The 13,945-nt window shown below is 44.8% G+C and overlaps 1 protein-coding gene across 1 annotated transcript in view; it reads right to left on the bottom strand.

Annotated features, from left to right (window-relative positions):
• Ptprn2 (protein tyrosine phosphatase receptor type N2) overlaps positions 1-13,945 on the bottom strand; it is an 808,594-nt gene that overhangs the window by 562,520 nt on the left and 232,129 nt on the right. The window contains exon 3 of the mRNA XM_021179074.3: positions 1,517-1,630. Within this exon, the coding sequence (XP_021034733.1) occupies positions 1,517-1,630 (114 nt within the window). The remainder of the gene's footprint in view (positions 1-1,516; positions 1,631-13,945) is intronic.

Genomic DNA, 13,945 nt, shown 5'->3' with positions numbered 1-13,945 from the left:
CCGGGCCACTTTCTCAGTCCTGAGGGAATTCTGAGATCCCACTCACACCTCCCTTTCATGAGAGTACATGGTCAGTCCTCCAAACCCCTCCAGACTCTTCTGTTAATTTGTTCCTTCAAAGATTTTTCATTTTCTCACCTTTTCCTTCTCTTACCCTCATGTCTCATTCTCTTGCTAGGAATGGATGTTCTTTCCAAAATTGGTATTAATTTTACCTTCTACCACGGAAATAGTCTTTTTCTCAACAACTTCTAACACTGACTTACTCCTCGATTTCCTTGGCTCCAGGGGTACTGAGTTACCCCTTCCAAATCTCAACTCTCCTGTCTTCAAGTCACCTACCTTGAATCCTCTCTCAAGCCAACCCAGAGACTCCTCATTCTAGACCAGTTTAGTCATCTCCACTCCTTGTCTCTGCCTTCGTGACCAACTTCTCTGCTCGTAGATCCCTAAATGGTCACTCCTGGGACATTTCCCATACCAAGCCACTGCTGGATCTCTTCCTTCCTCTTATCCACAAACAAGTCCTTCAACTTAAAACATTCTCCAGCCCTCTGCCTCCCAGATCCATACAAACCTTTCCATCCTTACACTTTCAAAACACATAAACACTTCCTAGGATCAACCTTTGACCCTATCTCTCACCTCTCCAAAACTATACATGACACCATTCATGCCGACCTCCTGGTCTATGCACTCTTTCCACAACCTCTCTTGTGTACCTCTCAATCTAACAAAATCTCTGGGGTCCCCTATCACAAACTATTCATCCCTCTGACAATCTATTGATCCCCTCTGACAATCTATTGATACCTCTCACAATCTATTGATCCCCTCACAATCAATCCCCACTAATGTCTCCCTCAACTCCTAACTTACAAAGGACTCCAATCTCTTTCACCATCTCAGATTCTATCCCTCAAAACTTCTCTTACTTGTCCCCCCCTCAGTCCCTCCATATTTATCCTTTGCCTCAATATCCCACAGATCCTCTAGACTCTTGTCCAAAAATGCTCCTCTCCCATCCCTCTCTCTGCTACTTCTACCTATACTTTTTATATGGAAAAAACATCTCCTGCCTGTCAGGGGGCCATGTCAGACTGACCCCTCCATGATCAGAAATGACAAAGAATCTCCTTTGTGCTGAGAACTTGGTGTGGGTCCCTTCTAGGTGGATATGTAATAGCTATAAAAAAAACCATTTTCTTATTTTCTTAGGAGCCTAGAAACTAATACAATGACAAGTGTCCTGAAACAACTTGTCAGAAGCACTGGAACCAAGTAGGACTCTCATGTTGACTGAGGTAAGTGATTGTCCTAACCACTGTGATAGATTAGCCTCATCCAATGCAGCTTCCATGTACCCCAAGTTGCTGCAGGTTTTCTCCTATCCTGAGTCCACACATCTAATGCAAAGACTTTCTTACTACAGGCCATGCAGGCCTCAGCTGGACACCAGAACCCCAGCTCACACTATCCATGTATAGCTAAGACGGGAAGTGGCCACTCTGCCTACCTGTACGGGAGAGCTTCTGTAAGGTGACCTTCAGGTGCAGCAGGGCTCCTGGTGGTACCTCATATCGGTAAGTGTCCATCGCTGGAACCTTTTGACATCTTCCAAACACACCATCTACAGAAATAGAAGGCAAAGCAAGAACTTGACATTCCATCTTCATGGAGCAGAAAGGCCTCTTGCAAGGGTCTATTTGCTAATGAGGTGAGACAGAGCAGAGCTTCAGACAGCAGCAGAGAGCACTGAAACTCAGAAGAAACACCCAGAGAGGTGCACTGTAGGAAATGCAAATGGGAAGCATGGGGCTATGGCCCTGGCATGGTGAATTATGTAAGTGCTTTTCCCGACTACACATACCATCCCTTATATGTCCAAGGGATATATGTCCCTTATATGCCCAATATCCCACATATTGTAAGCCACATGTTTCAGACCTGGGGATGGAATCTAGGACCTCATGCATACTAGGCACTCTCCCCCTGAGCTCCATTCTTGGCCCCTGTAATTCACAGTTTTCATGTGAAATGTGACTCCGACAACTAACTGCAAACTGCCAGTCACATTTGGGATTAGTTCTCCATACATGAGAACGTCCTAGAAATAGAATTTTTAATTTTCAGATGCCTTCAGGATTGATGGAAAGATCTTCCCTGTGTAAGCAGTGGCTATACAGGAAGGGGCATGGGCAGAAAGTGATGAGCACCACTGTGCATGGTTCTCCCTTTGTCTGTAATGACAGACTGCTGTCATATCTTCAAGCCACACCTTCTAATTAATGTGGATCTCAATTAGTCTTTTTTGAGCAAAGACACCATTTTGGGATACACTATTGGGGTGGGCTGTAACACATTGTAATTACCATTTTTGGCTCACATAAAGGATTAATTCAGGGACTAGCACTTGCCACACAGGGTGGCCATCTGCAGACACCAGGTCGTGGGAGGGAACGATTTCTCTTTTGTCCACAACAGTCTCTTCTGGAGTGTAGCTAAAGAAAGCCATTCAATTGCAACAAGTTTAATTGGAAGAGACACATTTTCCCAGTACCATCCTGATGCAAAACATCTCTGTTCATCTTAGACAGAGCCCTGTGACTGGTAGAAAGAAACTTAAGTATAGCAAACATCTTGAGATGTCTAAGTGCCTTTGTCAACCTAGAAAATACAGAGGATAATGTGTCCTGCTGTACAGAGCAAGCCAGAAACGAGCAAAACCTACAGCATTTTCCCTCCACAATGGCTCTGCCACACTGTCCTTCCATGATTACTCTGCCATGATGCTCCTCTACTGCACCCCTCCACAGTACCCACAGCACCAGCGGAGCTGACCCAAACTTGTGGTCAGCAGCAACAATAACCACTGACCACAACATCAGGGTGATGTGCTCTGGAATTCAGCTTGGGATGACCCCAAGTTCTCCAACCTCTAACAGGGCCTATGCCCACCATGAAGAACAGAAAAACAGAATCTTCCTGTCCACAGATCAGAGTGGATGGTACTGGAGAGGGAAAAGTGAAGAAACAGTGAAGTGGAATCATCGCAGCTCACTGATATCAGTGTGGCTAGAAGTGAAAAGTTTGCTTACAGACACTTTTACTAACAGTGATGAAGAGGGGAATAGTCATCTTCTCCCACTTCAAAGGAAAAAAATAGACTTTTCCTGGAATTTTAAAGAGGTTTATTACATACGTTTGCTTGTTGTAACCAACATCCCATAGAGTATAGCCTCCAAAAGCAAAAGTTACTTTTGCTCCCAACATTACTGTCACCTAAATTCCCACACAGACCTGTGCAGGGTCCTGAGCGTCTGTATGACTTCTGAGCCATTCTCTGCTGGTCTGTAGGTCTGCATATGGCCTCTGTCTCAACATTGCATTTATGTGTACTCATACATGCACACAGGCACAGTTCCATTCATTTCTGTGTACAGCATCCTCTCTCTGTCTCCCTCACTCTCTCTGTCTCTCTGTCTCTGTCTCTCTCTTTCTCTCTCTCTGTCTGTCTCTCTGTCTCTCTCTCTCTCTGTCTTTCTCTCTCTCTCTCTCTCCACACACACACACACACACACACACACACACACACACACACACACATCAAGCTCAGATTCAGTTCATGCACATTCACCCATACCCAAACATTCACATATATGTGAGCTCACATACACACAGACTCAAACATACATATGCACACACAGAATCTCATCCAGCTGTCAATTTTCCTAGTAGCATCCTGAGTTCCAGTGAGGCATGACCATTGCTCTAGCTTCTCTTCATCTTCCATAGCATCTGATGTGATACTTCCTGCTCAGGTGGACTAGAGAGATATCAGCAATTGTCTAACTGCTGTTTTCCCTTCTCATAAATGAAACAAATGCCCATGGAAATGACCCATTCCTTCAGCAGGAATCCTGATAGTTTGGAACCCACATGGGTTTAAAATTCTCGGCCTCATGATAGATGACATGCTGCATAAGGATTTTCTGAGCAGCCAACCAGGTGATACAAATAGTCAGACATGGTCAAGTTCTTTCTATGGCTATTGTGCCAAAGAAACGCCAGGGAAAGTCTATTTTTTTTTTCCTTAAAAGTGGGAGACGATGACCTCTCCCCTCTTCATCACTGTTAGTAAAGGTGTCTCTCTATTACCCAACCCTGCTTACATTCAGAGAACTGGTTTGTTCCCCCAGCCACTTTCATTCCCAACTTCTTTCACAGAGCAGGCATACATGGAGGACTGGAAGATTTTCTGTTGATGCTAATCTTCCACTTCTGGTAACTGCATGCTCTTTCAGAGAACAGGCTCTGAAACATCAAGTCAGACTTTCAGGAAGTATAGGCAAACAATCTGACCTGGGTTCCCCCAGGTCCACCCAGAAGGCCTCCAGCCTAAATGGAAGGACATCCTAAGAGACACACACAGTCCTCACTGTGCATCTGATGAGGATATGGTCGCACATCATCCAATGTGAGAGCCCACAGAGAAATCATCAGGGATGGAGCATCTTTCTGTCTCTGTATGAATGATGGGTCAGCTTTGTCCCTGGGCTGAAGGATCTGCCTTCACCATGTGTCTTATGTTAGCCAAAAGTTCCAAGAACTAAATGAGTTCTATACTTCTATAGTAATTTCATCTCTGTGTCTGTTCTTGCTGATCATTTTGCCTATTTTATTTTTCATCTGACTCGTTACCTTTCTCCATTAGCTCTTCAGGGAGGCCTACAGATGTGGGACTTAATACCATATCTTCCTCTTGTTTCACTGTGAGAGAAGCAGCTTAGCCAAATCCTCACAGCAAGTACATCAACCTGTCCAATCATCTGTAAGGTTATTTGGGTAAATTGAACGCAGAAAGACTCACTGGCTCTCACTTTCCTCAATATCACTGAACTGCATTCTCTATTCATAAGAGAGAGGGGGCAGGAAAGGAGTTGCAATTATAGTCTTTGCCAAGATTTCACGGGAGGTTGTATTGAGATCATTATGCAGAAGGCAAGAACCTTGCAAAAATCATAAGCAGAAATCCTGCCATGCACAAGTGACATTCAGTAGTGCTGGGGCAGGGACCCCACTTGCTTCTTTCCATGATGCAAAATAATGACCTATGGTGTGCGTTCAGGTTTGAGAAATACTGTACCCAGTAAAACAACACATGTACTTGCTCAGGAGGAACCACTGGCTTATACCTGATCATTACCCTAATATGTGATAGGGAGCCATGATGAACAACTAATTCAGAAAGCTAACCCAGCACCAAGACACAGCAGCAGAACATGGTTTCCTGGGAAACCTGGTCCCTACCCTCAGACACAGGGACTATCCCAGCCACTTGTAGTGAGTCTGGCAATTGCATTTTAAAAACTAGTCCATTACTTAAGGTCTTCAGCCACATGTTGTCATTCAAGTGACCAGTGAGGAACAAGCAACAATAGTGACCACTTGTGGCCACATCCTTAGAGCCAGATTTCCAACCGACACAGATGTCAGAGGTGCTGCAGTTCAGATTTGGGGTAAGGATACCCATGGTGACCAGAATAGACCAAGGACAGCAAGGTGCTCAGGAGGATTCTATCCTCTTGTCATGAGATATAGATGAAGTAACATGCATGTGTTTAGTGTGAACAAACATGCTCACATATGCCCGTACAGTGCATGTACACATCACCACAGCCAAGGACAGAAATACACACATGCACACACTTGCATTTTTACAGACACACAGGGTCAGTGACCTGGAGAAGAACTCTGCTGGGTCAGTTATCAGGACAAGAACACATCTGCAGGGTCAGTATGACAAGGACAGAACCCACTTGCAGAGCTAATGTAGAACAGAGACTCTCACGAGTCAGTGGCTATTCAAAGACCTATCCCAAGGTCAATAACCGGGACAAGAACCTTCTGCAGGGACTGTGACCTGGTCAAAGACCCTACCTATAGGATGGGTAATGAAGACAGGGCTCATCTACTGATCACAATGGTGCCTATCTACAGGGTGGATGACAAAGACGGGGTCTGTTGTGTAAAAGTTCCATCTGAGGTCGAAACATTCCATTCTGCAGAGAAACAGAAAGGTAAACAACTTAAAATAGCTTCAGGAAATTCCCCTGAATTTAGAACTGACTGAATTCACTAAAGGCTGCCCCTCTGAGAGGAACAGAGCTGAGCTATAGAGAAAACTCTCAGAAAAGCCAAGCTGCAAAGGAGACTCTGAGACCAGCTCCCTGGAAGAAGCAGAAACAAGCCTAGTCACCCGGAAGAGGTTCAGACCAGAGTCACTTGGAAAGGACACTCTCCTACTTGTTGAACTGCCTGTAGGTTGTGCAGTGTGTTTGCTACTGGTTTCCAGCTTGGTGAGATTGGGAGATGCATCTGTCTTTAAGTCATTCTAGCTCCTAAGTAACTCCTCACCCATATTTCTGTAAATAACCTAAATAAAACTCATAGCTCATCAAGTTGGACTTTGGTAGTATCCATATTTTGGTCTGCCATGGATTCCCTATCTCCGTGTGTGTGTGTGTGTGTGTGTAGTATATCCCCATGAAAAGTTCTATCACTCAACTGGGACCCCTCTGCAGGATAAGTAACCAAGGCAGAAACCCATCCCCAGAGTCAGTGATGATGATGGGGACCCTCTGTAAGAGGAGTGACCAGGATCATACAATGACTTAGACATGAACCCCTTTGCAGGGTCTGGAACCCATCCACAAGACAGAAACTCATTTGCAGTGTCAATGACCAGGACAGGGACCCAACCACAGGTCAGCAATGAGGATAACCACTCATTTGCTGGGTCATAGACCCCTTTACAGGGACTCGGACTTTGATAGAGCCCTATCTGCAGCACTAGTGACCAGGAATGGTAACTGAACCCAACTGCAGGTCAGTAAGTCCAATAAAAACCTGTCTTGGCTAGAGTTGCTGTGAAGAGGCATCATGGCCAGGGCAACATTTAATTTGGGCTACCTTACAGTTTCAGGGGTTTAGTCTATTATCATCATTGCAGGAAGCATGGTGACATGCAGGCAGACATAGTACTGGAAAGGAGCAAAGAGTCCTACATCTGGATTGGCAGGCAGCAGAAACATATAAGAGGGAGGGGGAAGAGAGACAAGCAGACACATACACAGAGAGAAAGAGACACAGAGTCAGAGACTGGGCCTATCCCCCAATTACACACTTCCTTCAACAAGGCCGCACCTACTCCAACAAGACCATACCTCCTAGTGGTGCCACTCCCTGGAGACAAAGCATTCAAATCTGAGTCTATAGGGATCATTACTATTGGAGCAATACAGGGATTCCTGGTATACAGAACTTCCTGGCCCTATCTTATTAACCATCTGAGTGTCTCTTTTATCCATGTCTCCTCATTTCCAGGCAACACTTCACTTTCACCCTTGGTATCTTCTTCCAGGTGACCCCCTTAACTCTGACTGTTTTGTTTAGGTCACTTTCTGTCTGGACACCCTAGAGTCCCTGGAGGCTGAAACCATATCCATTGTCCCTCTTTGTATGAGCCAGCAGAATCCACAGAAGTCAACCAACCTCTAGCTCCTTCAGAACCACTAGGGCTGTGAACACATCTGCTCCAGCTACTTTTCAAGAAGGTGAATATTGGTAGCCCCAAGTTTCTTCCTGCTACAGAAAACAATCCTGAACAGCTAAAGAGCTTTGGGAGGTATCATCATCCCTGATCTCATGCTGTATTACAAAGCAGTCGTGATAAAAACTGCATGGTATTGGTATAGGAAGGTATAGGTTGATCAATGAAATTGAATCAAAGACCCTGAAATAAACCCATATGCCAACATATACTTGGCTTTGGACAAAGAAAACAAAACTATACAATGGAAAAAAGCATCTTCAACAGATGGTGCTGCTCTACCTGGATGCCTGCATGCAGTAATGTAAATAGATCCACATTCATCACCCTGCACAAAATTAAAGTTCAAGTGAATCAAACTCATCAGCATAAAACCTAAATCTAATACACTAAATATAAAAGAACAGAATGTGGGGAATAGCCTTGAACTCATTTGTATAGGAGACAACTTCCTGAACAGAGCAGCAATGGCTCAGGCTCAAAGGTCAACGATTGATAAATGGGACCTCATGAAACTGAAAGCTTCTGTAAAGCAGAGGACACCATCAATAGGACAAAATGGCAACCTACAGATTGGGAAAGGATCTTCACCAACCCTGACAGAGGGCTGATATCCAAATGTATAAAGAACTCAAGAAAGTAGACATCAACAAAGTAAATAACCCAATTAAAAGTGGGGTACAGATCTAAATAGAATTTTTGACAGAGGAATTTCAAATGGTTGAGAAGCACTTAAACGTCCTTGGTCATCAGAGAAATGCAACTCAAAATGAGTCTGAGATTCCATTTCATGCCTACCAGAATAGCTTGTGTCTCTAGCTGCGTATGTATCAGAAGGTGGCCTAGTCGGCCATCATTGGAAAAAGAGGCCCATTGGTCTTGCAAACTTTATATGCTTCAGTACAGGGGAATGCCAGGGCCAAGAAGTGGGAGTGGGTGGGTAGGGGAGTGGAGGGGGAGTGTATGGGGGACTTTTGGGATAGCATTGGAAATGTAAATGAAGAAAATACCTAATTAAAAAATAAAGATGAATATCAAAACAAAAAACAAAAAAAAAACTCAAGTGTTAACACATGCTGGTGAGGATGTGGAGCAAGGAGAACACTTCTCCATTACTGGTGGGAGTGCAAACTTGTTCAATAACTTTGGAAATCAATTTGGCATTTTCTCGGAAAACTAGAAATAGCTCTACCTCAAGATCCAGCTATGCCACTCCTGGGCATATACCCAAAAGATGTCCCACTAAACCACAGGGATACTTGCCCAACTATGTTCATAGCAGCTTTATTTGTAATAGCCAGAAACTAGAAACAACCTAGATGTCCCTTAACTGAAGAATGGATAAGGAAAATATGCTACATCTACACAATGGAATACTATTCAACTATTAAAAACAAAGACATCATGAATTTTGCAGGCAAGTGGATGAATCTTGAGGATATCCTGAGTGAGGTAACCCAGAGCCAGAAAGACACATATAGCATGTACTCGCTTAATTGAATGTTAGCCATAAAGTGTAGGACAACTATGCCTCAATCCTTGACCAAAAGAAATGGAGTAATAAGGAGGGCTCAAGGGAGGATGTGTATTTCCACAGCACCATTACCACATGCAGCATGTTAATGTGCTCCAGACTCCTGTGTTGAATCCTAACCCCAAACTGAGGTCATTATTGGCTGAGCCTTTGGAGGGAAAAATAGTCATGAGGGTAGACCTTTATGAGTGGTCTTAGTATCCTCTGAAAGGTGCAAATGAATACCCTGCACATGAGCACACGGGACTTCCTCCACACACAGAACCTGTTGCTGTCCTGATCTTGGACCTCCCGCCTCCAGGACATGAGAAATGAATTTCTGCTGCTCCTCAGCCACTGGGGCTGGGGTATGGTGTGTGTTTGTTATGTTTGTTTGTTATTTATTTGTTTTTCAGCCTGAAAGAACAAAGGTTCTTTTTTATGCCCTGTAATCTCATCTAACCCATGTGGAAATCAGGGCACAGTGAGGCATGATATCTCTCCTGCTTCACAGATACTATACTTTTCTGAGAGCTTGCCATCCACTGACACCATTATCCCTTAACATCTGCTTTCTTTCTCCTTATAACTTGTTTCCCAGTATTTTGCTTAGAAGATAGGGTCACCAGAGTTACATAGGATGGAGGCATATCTTGAAATCTGTGTGTGTATGTACATTTGTGTATATGTACACATGTGTACACATACATGTATGCACATGTATGTGCGTGTGTGTGCATGTGTATCTGTGCATGTGTGTGTACATGTGCCTAAGAACATGTGCATATGTGTACATGTGCATGTGTGTGCATATGAATGTGCTTGTACATGTGCTGTCACTCAACTCATGTAACCCTGAGATAGCCCTAACTGATGTAACTTGCCACAATTCCCTCTCTGCTGATGAGAACCATGGTGCCTAAAGAGGTCATATGACTGACTTTCAGTCCTCTGTACATGGCAGACAGGCTGTTAATACCTCAATCCATTTGCTTCCAAACACTAGAAATCTCAGGAGTCCTCACTCATCATGGTCATGTGGCCTCAGCCCAGGGACACAAACAGCCTACGCTTAGAGAAGTGAGCAATGTGAGAGGAACAGTGCAGGTCACACATGTCTAGTTCTAGGCCATGAGGCCAATACAAGGTCTTTATCCATTTTCTTCTATGGATACTTTACAGACAGAAGCCAATTGTACACCCCAGTGACAAGCCAATCTTTCACCTTTTCACATCCCCCTACCCCTGTGCTGAACATAGAGGGGCCTCCAGAGAGCACTGAAGAACAGCCATGTCACAAATGGGCATGTCCATGTACCAGCACAGTGATGAGAGAGATGAATCCTGCCTCAAGCCATGTGATCAGAGTGTCCACAGACTGTGAGGGACCCACAGTCAATATTCTAGGTAAAGTTGAGATAAGCGGATACTTTAAAGGGTAATATTTTAGAAGGCATTTCAGAACAAATGGGCTCCCTCCCACATGGTTCCCAGGCAGCCACGTCTTCCCTCTGGGATGGAGCTCTGACAGCTGTCAGCACACACTGCGTGCCCATGTGCCTTGGGATGAAAGCAGAAGTTCAGACTCAGGAAAAGCTCATCCCCTCACACCACTTCCATGTGCCTACACCAGAGGGATGGACCCCAGCACGTCCAGTTGTCCATAGCGGACCCCATGAAGGAGCCTGCATCAGGCTGTTGGTCATTCACTAGCACCAATAGCAGGGGGCAGGACTGTGTTCCGATGAACACCTGGTTACATAGACACGGAGATCAAACAACTCCACACCTTGAGGAAGAAAACACCCAGGCTGGAGGAATGGCAGCTGACATATAGAAGACAGTGCAGGTGGCTGGAAGCAATGGGCAAGGGAAGTGATTGAAGCTTTTAATGAGAGCCTCTGAAAACAGACATGCACATTTTCCTTGATCTCTTTCATTGTATTGATAAGACTAAGGCCCTGAGAGACAAGTGACCTGCCCTGGTTCTGAAGATACCTGGGCTCAGCCTATACCCTGGTCTCAGCAGTCACACCCCTGTACCCAGGTCCCTCTGACTCACCAGGCACTGCTCTCCCAATCCCCCTGGTCACTGCCCCCCAAGTCTCTCTAGTCCCTTTGGTCTATCGGTAACTTCATTCATCACTATATTGCTTGCATTTTAAAAGAAATGATGAATAATATAAAAAATTTAAAGTCAGAGTCATGAGCCATCCCAGGACCTGGGGCTTGTAAACAAGTTCCATATATTAAAATACAGTTGTGCTCACTTTCCTTAATATTCCACTGAATCTGTGAGTCAGAGTTGCTCTATGCACTGCTCTCTAAGGTTTCCAGATACCCTGATCACCTCCAGTCAAAGGACTTAAAAGCAATACTACCTGGCATGGAACCTACAGAGTATCATTGGGCCAATTTCTGTCACAGCCTTGAGCCATTTTTCAGTTCTTGCAAGGAGATTGGTCACTTAGTTGGTATCTAACATTTTTGAACATTATTCCTAGAAATAGCTGAGGCAAGGGAACTGTCTATCTATAATCTGGGTTTCCTGAGCTACCAACACACTCCTCAATCTCAGAGGTGTGCTGGGTCGGTTCTACAGTGATCTGCTCCCTGCTGTGCAAAGGGTCTCACCAGTATGCTCATTAGTTAGAAGGCAACAGCTGGTACCTACACTGATCCTCTGAAGAGCAGAAAATCCACCAGGCTGGTGCAAGAGGAGTGCAGCCAGATTTTCTTACAAACTACATGACAGGTTCATCAAACTACCAGGTGCTGCACCACCACCCTGGCCACACCCCCAGGCCAATTTCCCATCCTTCTGGATGACAGCAGAGAGCCAGCATGGCCCAGGAAAAAAACAGGCAAATGGGAGCAGGATCCATTGAGCTGCCTTTACAGTACAGGCAGAGGTCAGCATACCGGTGGTACCCACAGACCTTCACAGGACACTCAGAATGCAACCAAGCTACCACCCACTGACACAGCATCATGACACCATCTCAGACCTGCATGGGCATAATATTCAACACAAAGTCAAATGTTTTAATTACTATGGAAATCCAGTTTCATAAATACACATCTGTGCGCACACACACACACACACACACATCGGTGAAAATGACATCTTGGCATTTTAGTAGATGATATTCACCCTCACAAGTGGGACATTGAGACACAGAACATAGAAGAGTGTCACTCTCAACAAATGAGCTATGCAAGCTGATCATCATTGTTGATAAATTTTCTCTGGTTACTAAAATAAATAAGGAGGCGAGGCATAGCTTAGTGCCGGAGCACCGGCCTAGTATGCACAGTGCTCTGCATCCCATCCATCTCCAACACTGAAAACATAAGGGAAATAATAATAGCAATTGTGTGGCATTCAGTGGTGGGCACACAGCAGATGGACCGCCTCTCTGAGCAGTGAGCTGTCAGCCGAACTCTACACACACATCCTCAGCCAACAATTGCACCAAGGGCCTATGCAGCAACATCAGCAAAGACAAAGTGGATGCAGCTTCGGTCTACAAGGAACTGCAGTTTCATTTGAGGAGCCAGATATATGAGCAAGCATGTCTCACTGCAACACACAGCAAAGTGTAAAAACAAACAAGCCAGGAGCAATTTTAACAAACACGTTTTCTCTTGTAATTTTCTATGGGGAAATTAAGACAAACTGAGTCAACAGATGAAAGCTGCTGTGAGTCAGTCCAATCATGTCATGGTCACCATGGAAACCATGGACCAACCCAGTCTCATGGCAGTCACCATGGAAACTCTGGGCCAACCTAACATTGCCATCAGAACTGTGAATCAATACAATCTTACCACAGTTACCAAGGAAACAATAATAACTGCATGACAGTCACAATAAAATGAAGCAAGCCTCACAAGTGGTCATTACCAGAATTGTGGACAAACTCAATCACATCACTGTAACCATGGAAACTGTGGGCCAACCTAGTGCTAACCACAGACACTATAGTCTAATTGACTGAGTGGTGGTCACTATGGAAGATGGATGAATCCAACCTCATCATGTTTACCATTAGAACTTGCTGAGAAACTTCAAGGAATATCAGCCCAGATAACTGGTTGCATACCCTTCATGCGGCTGCTTAACCCCACTGGATTTCAGGATTTGTTTCTTCAGGAAATAGCACAGTAGAACCAAATGATATGAGCATTTTGTCCAATCCTGAAATTCTACAGTCTGGTACAAACAAACTAACAATCAAGATCTGAGAGCAGAAAGAAGAATGTCTACATGGTGCAGCTCCCAGAGGTACAGTCCAAAGAGATCCTCCTGGAATAATCCACAGACTGAAAGGAGGAAGAGTTGCTGCATATGGTAATCCCAACACTGGTGAGATGGAGGCTGAAGAGTCATACACTTAAAGCCACTCTGAACTTCATAGAGAGAAGTGGAGGGGAAGGTTAGAGAGATTGAGAGAGAGAGAGCAAGAAAGAATGAATCTAAACTTAAGGAATGCAGAAGGAAGTCAGGCAGAAAGTTCTCAGCTAATGTAGTTTGCTGACCCAAGGGTGCTGCCCCCAAGGCAAGGGCTGAAATGACATCTTTGCCCCTTGATTTAAGGCAGTCATTGAAGCAACTTTGCCCCTCAGGAAGGTGAGGGCTTTGCCATCACAACTCAGTAGGCATGGCTCTTCTATGGATGACAGAGCAAGGTGCATTGGTCCAGATGTACTGCACACCCACCTGAGGCCAGGCATGAACATGGATGCCCAAGGTTGGGCTCCCACTCAGCAAGATGAATTTTCCATGGAGCTCAGATACAGCTGAGAGAGCCCCACAT

Source organism: Mus caroli, unplaced genomic scaffold (genome assembly GCF_978045245.1).
Source record: "Mus caroli unplaced genomic scaffold, Mus_caroli_1 scaffold_14, whole genome shotgun sequence".
Taxonomy (NCBI): Eukaryota; Metazoa; Chordata; class Mammalia; order Rodentia; family Muridae; genus Mus; species Mus caroli.
The sequence above is the reverse complement of the archived record's forward strand: the minus strand, read 5'-3'. Positions and strand labels throughout refer to the sequence as shown.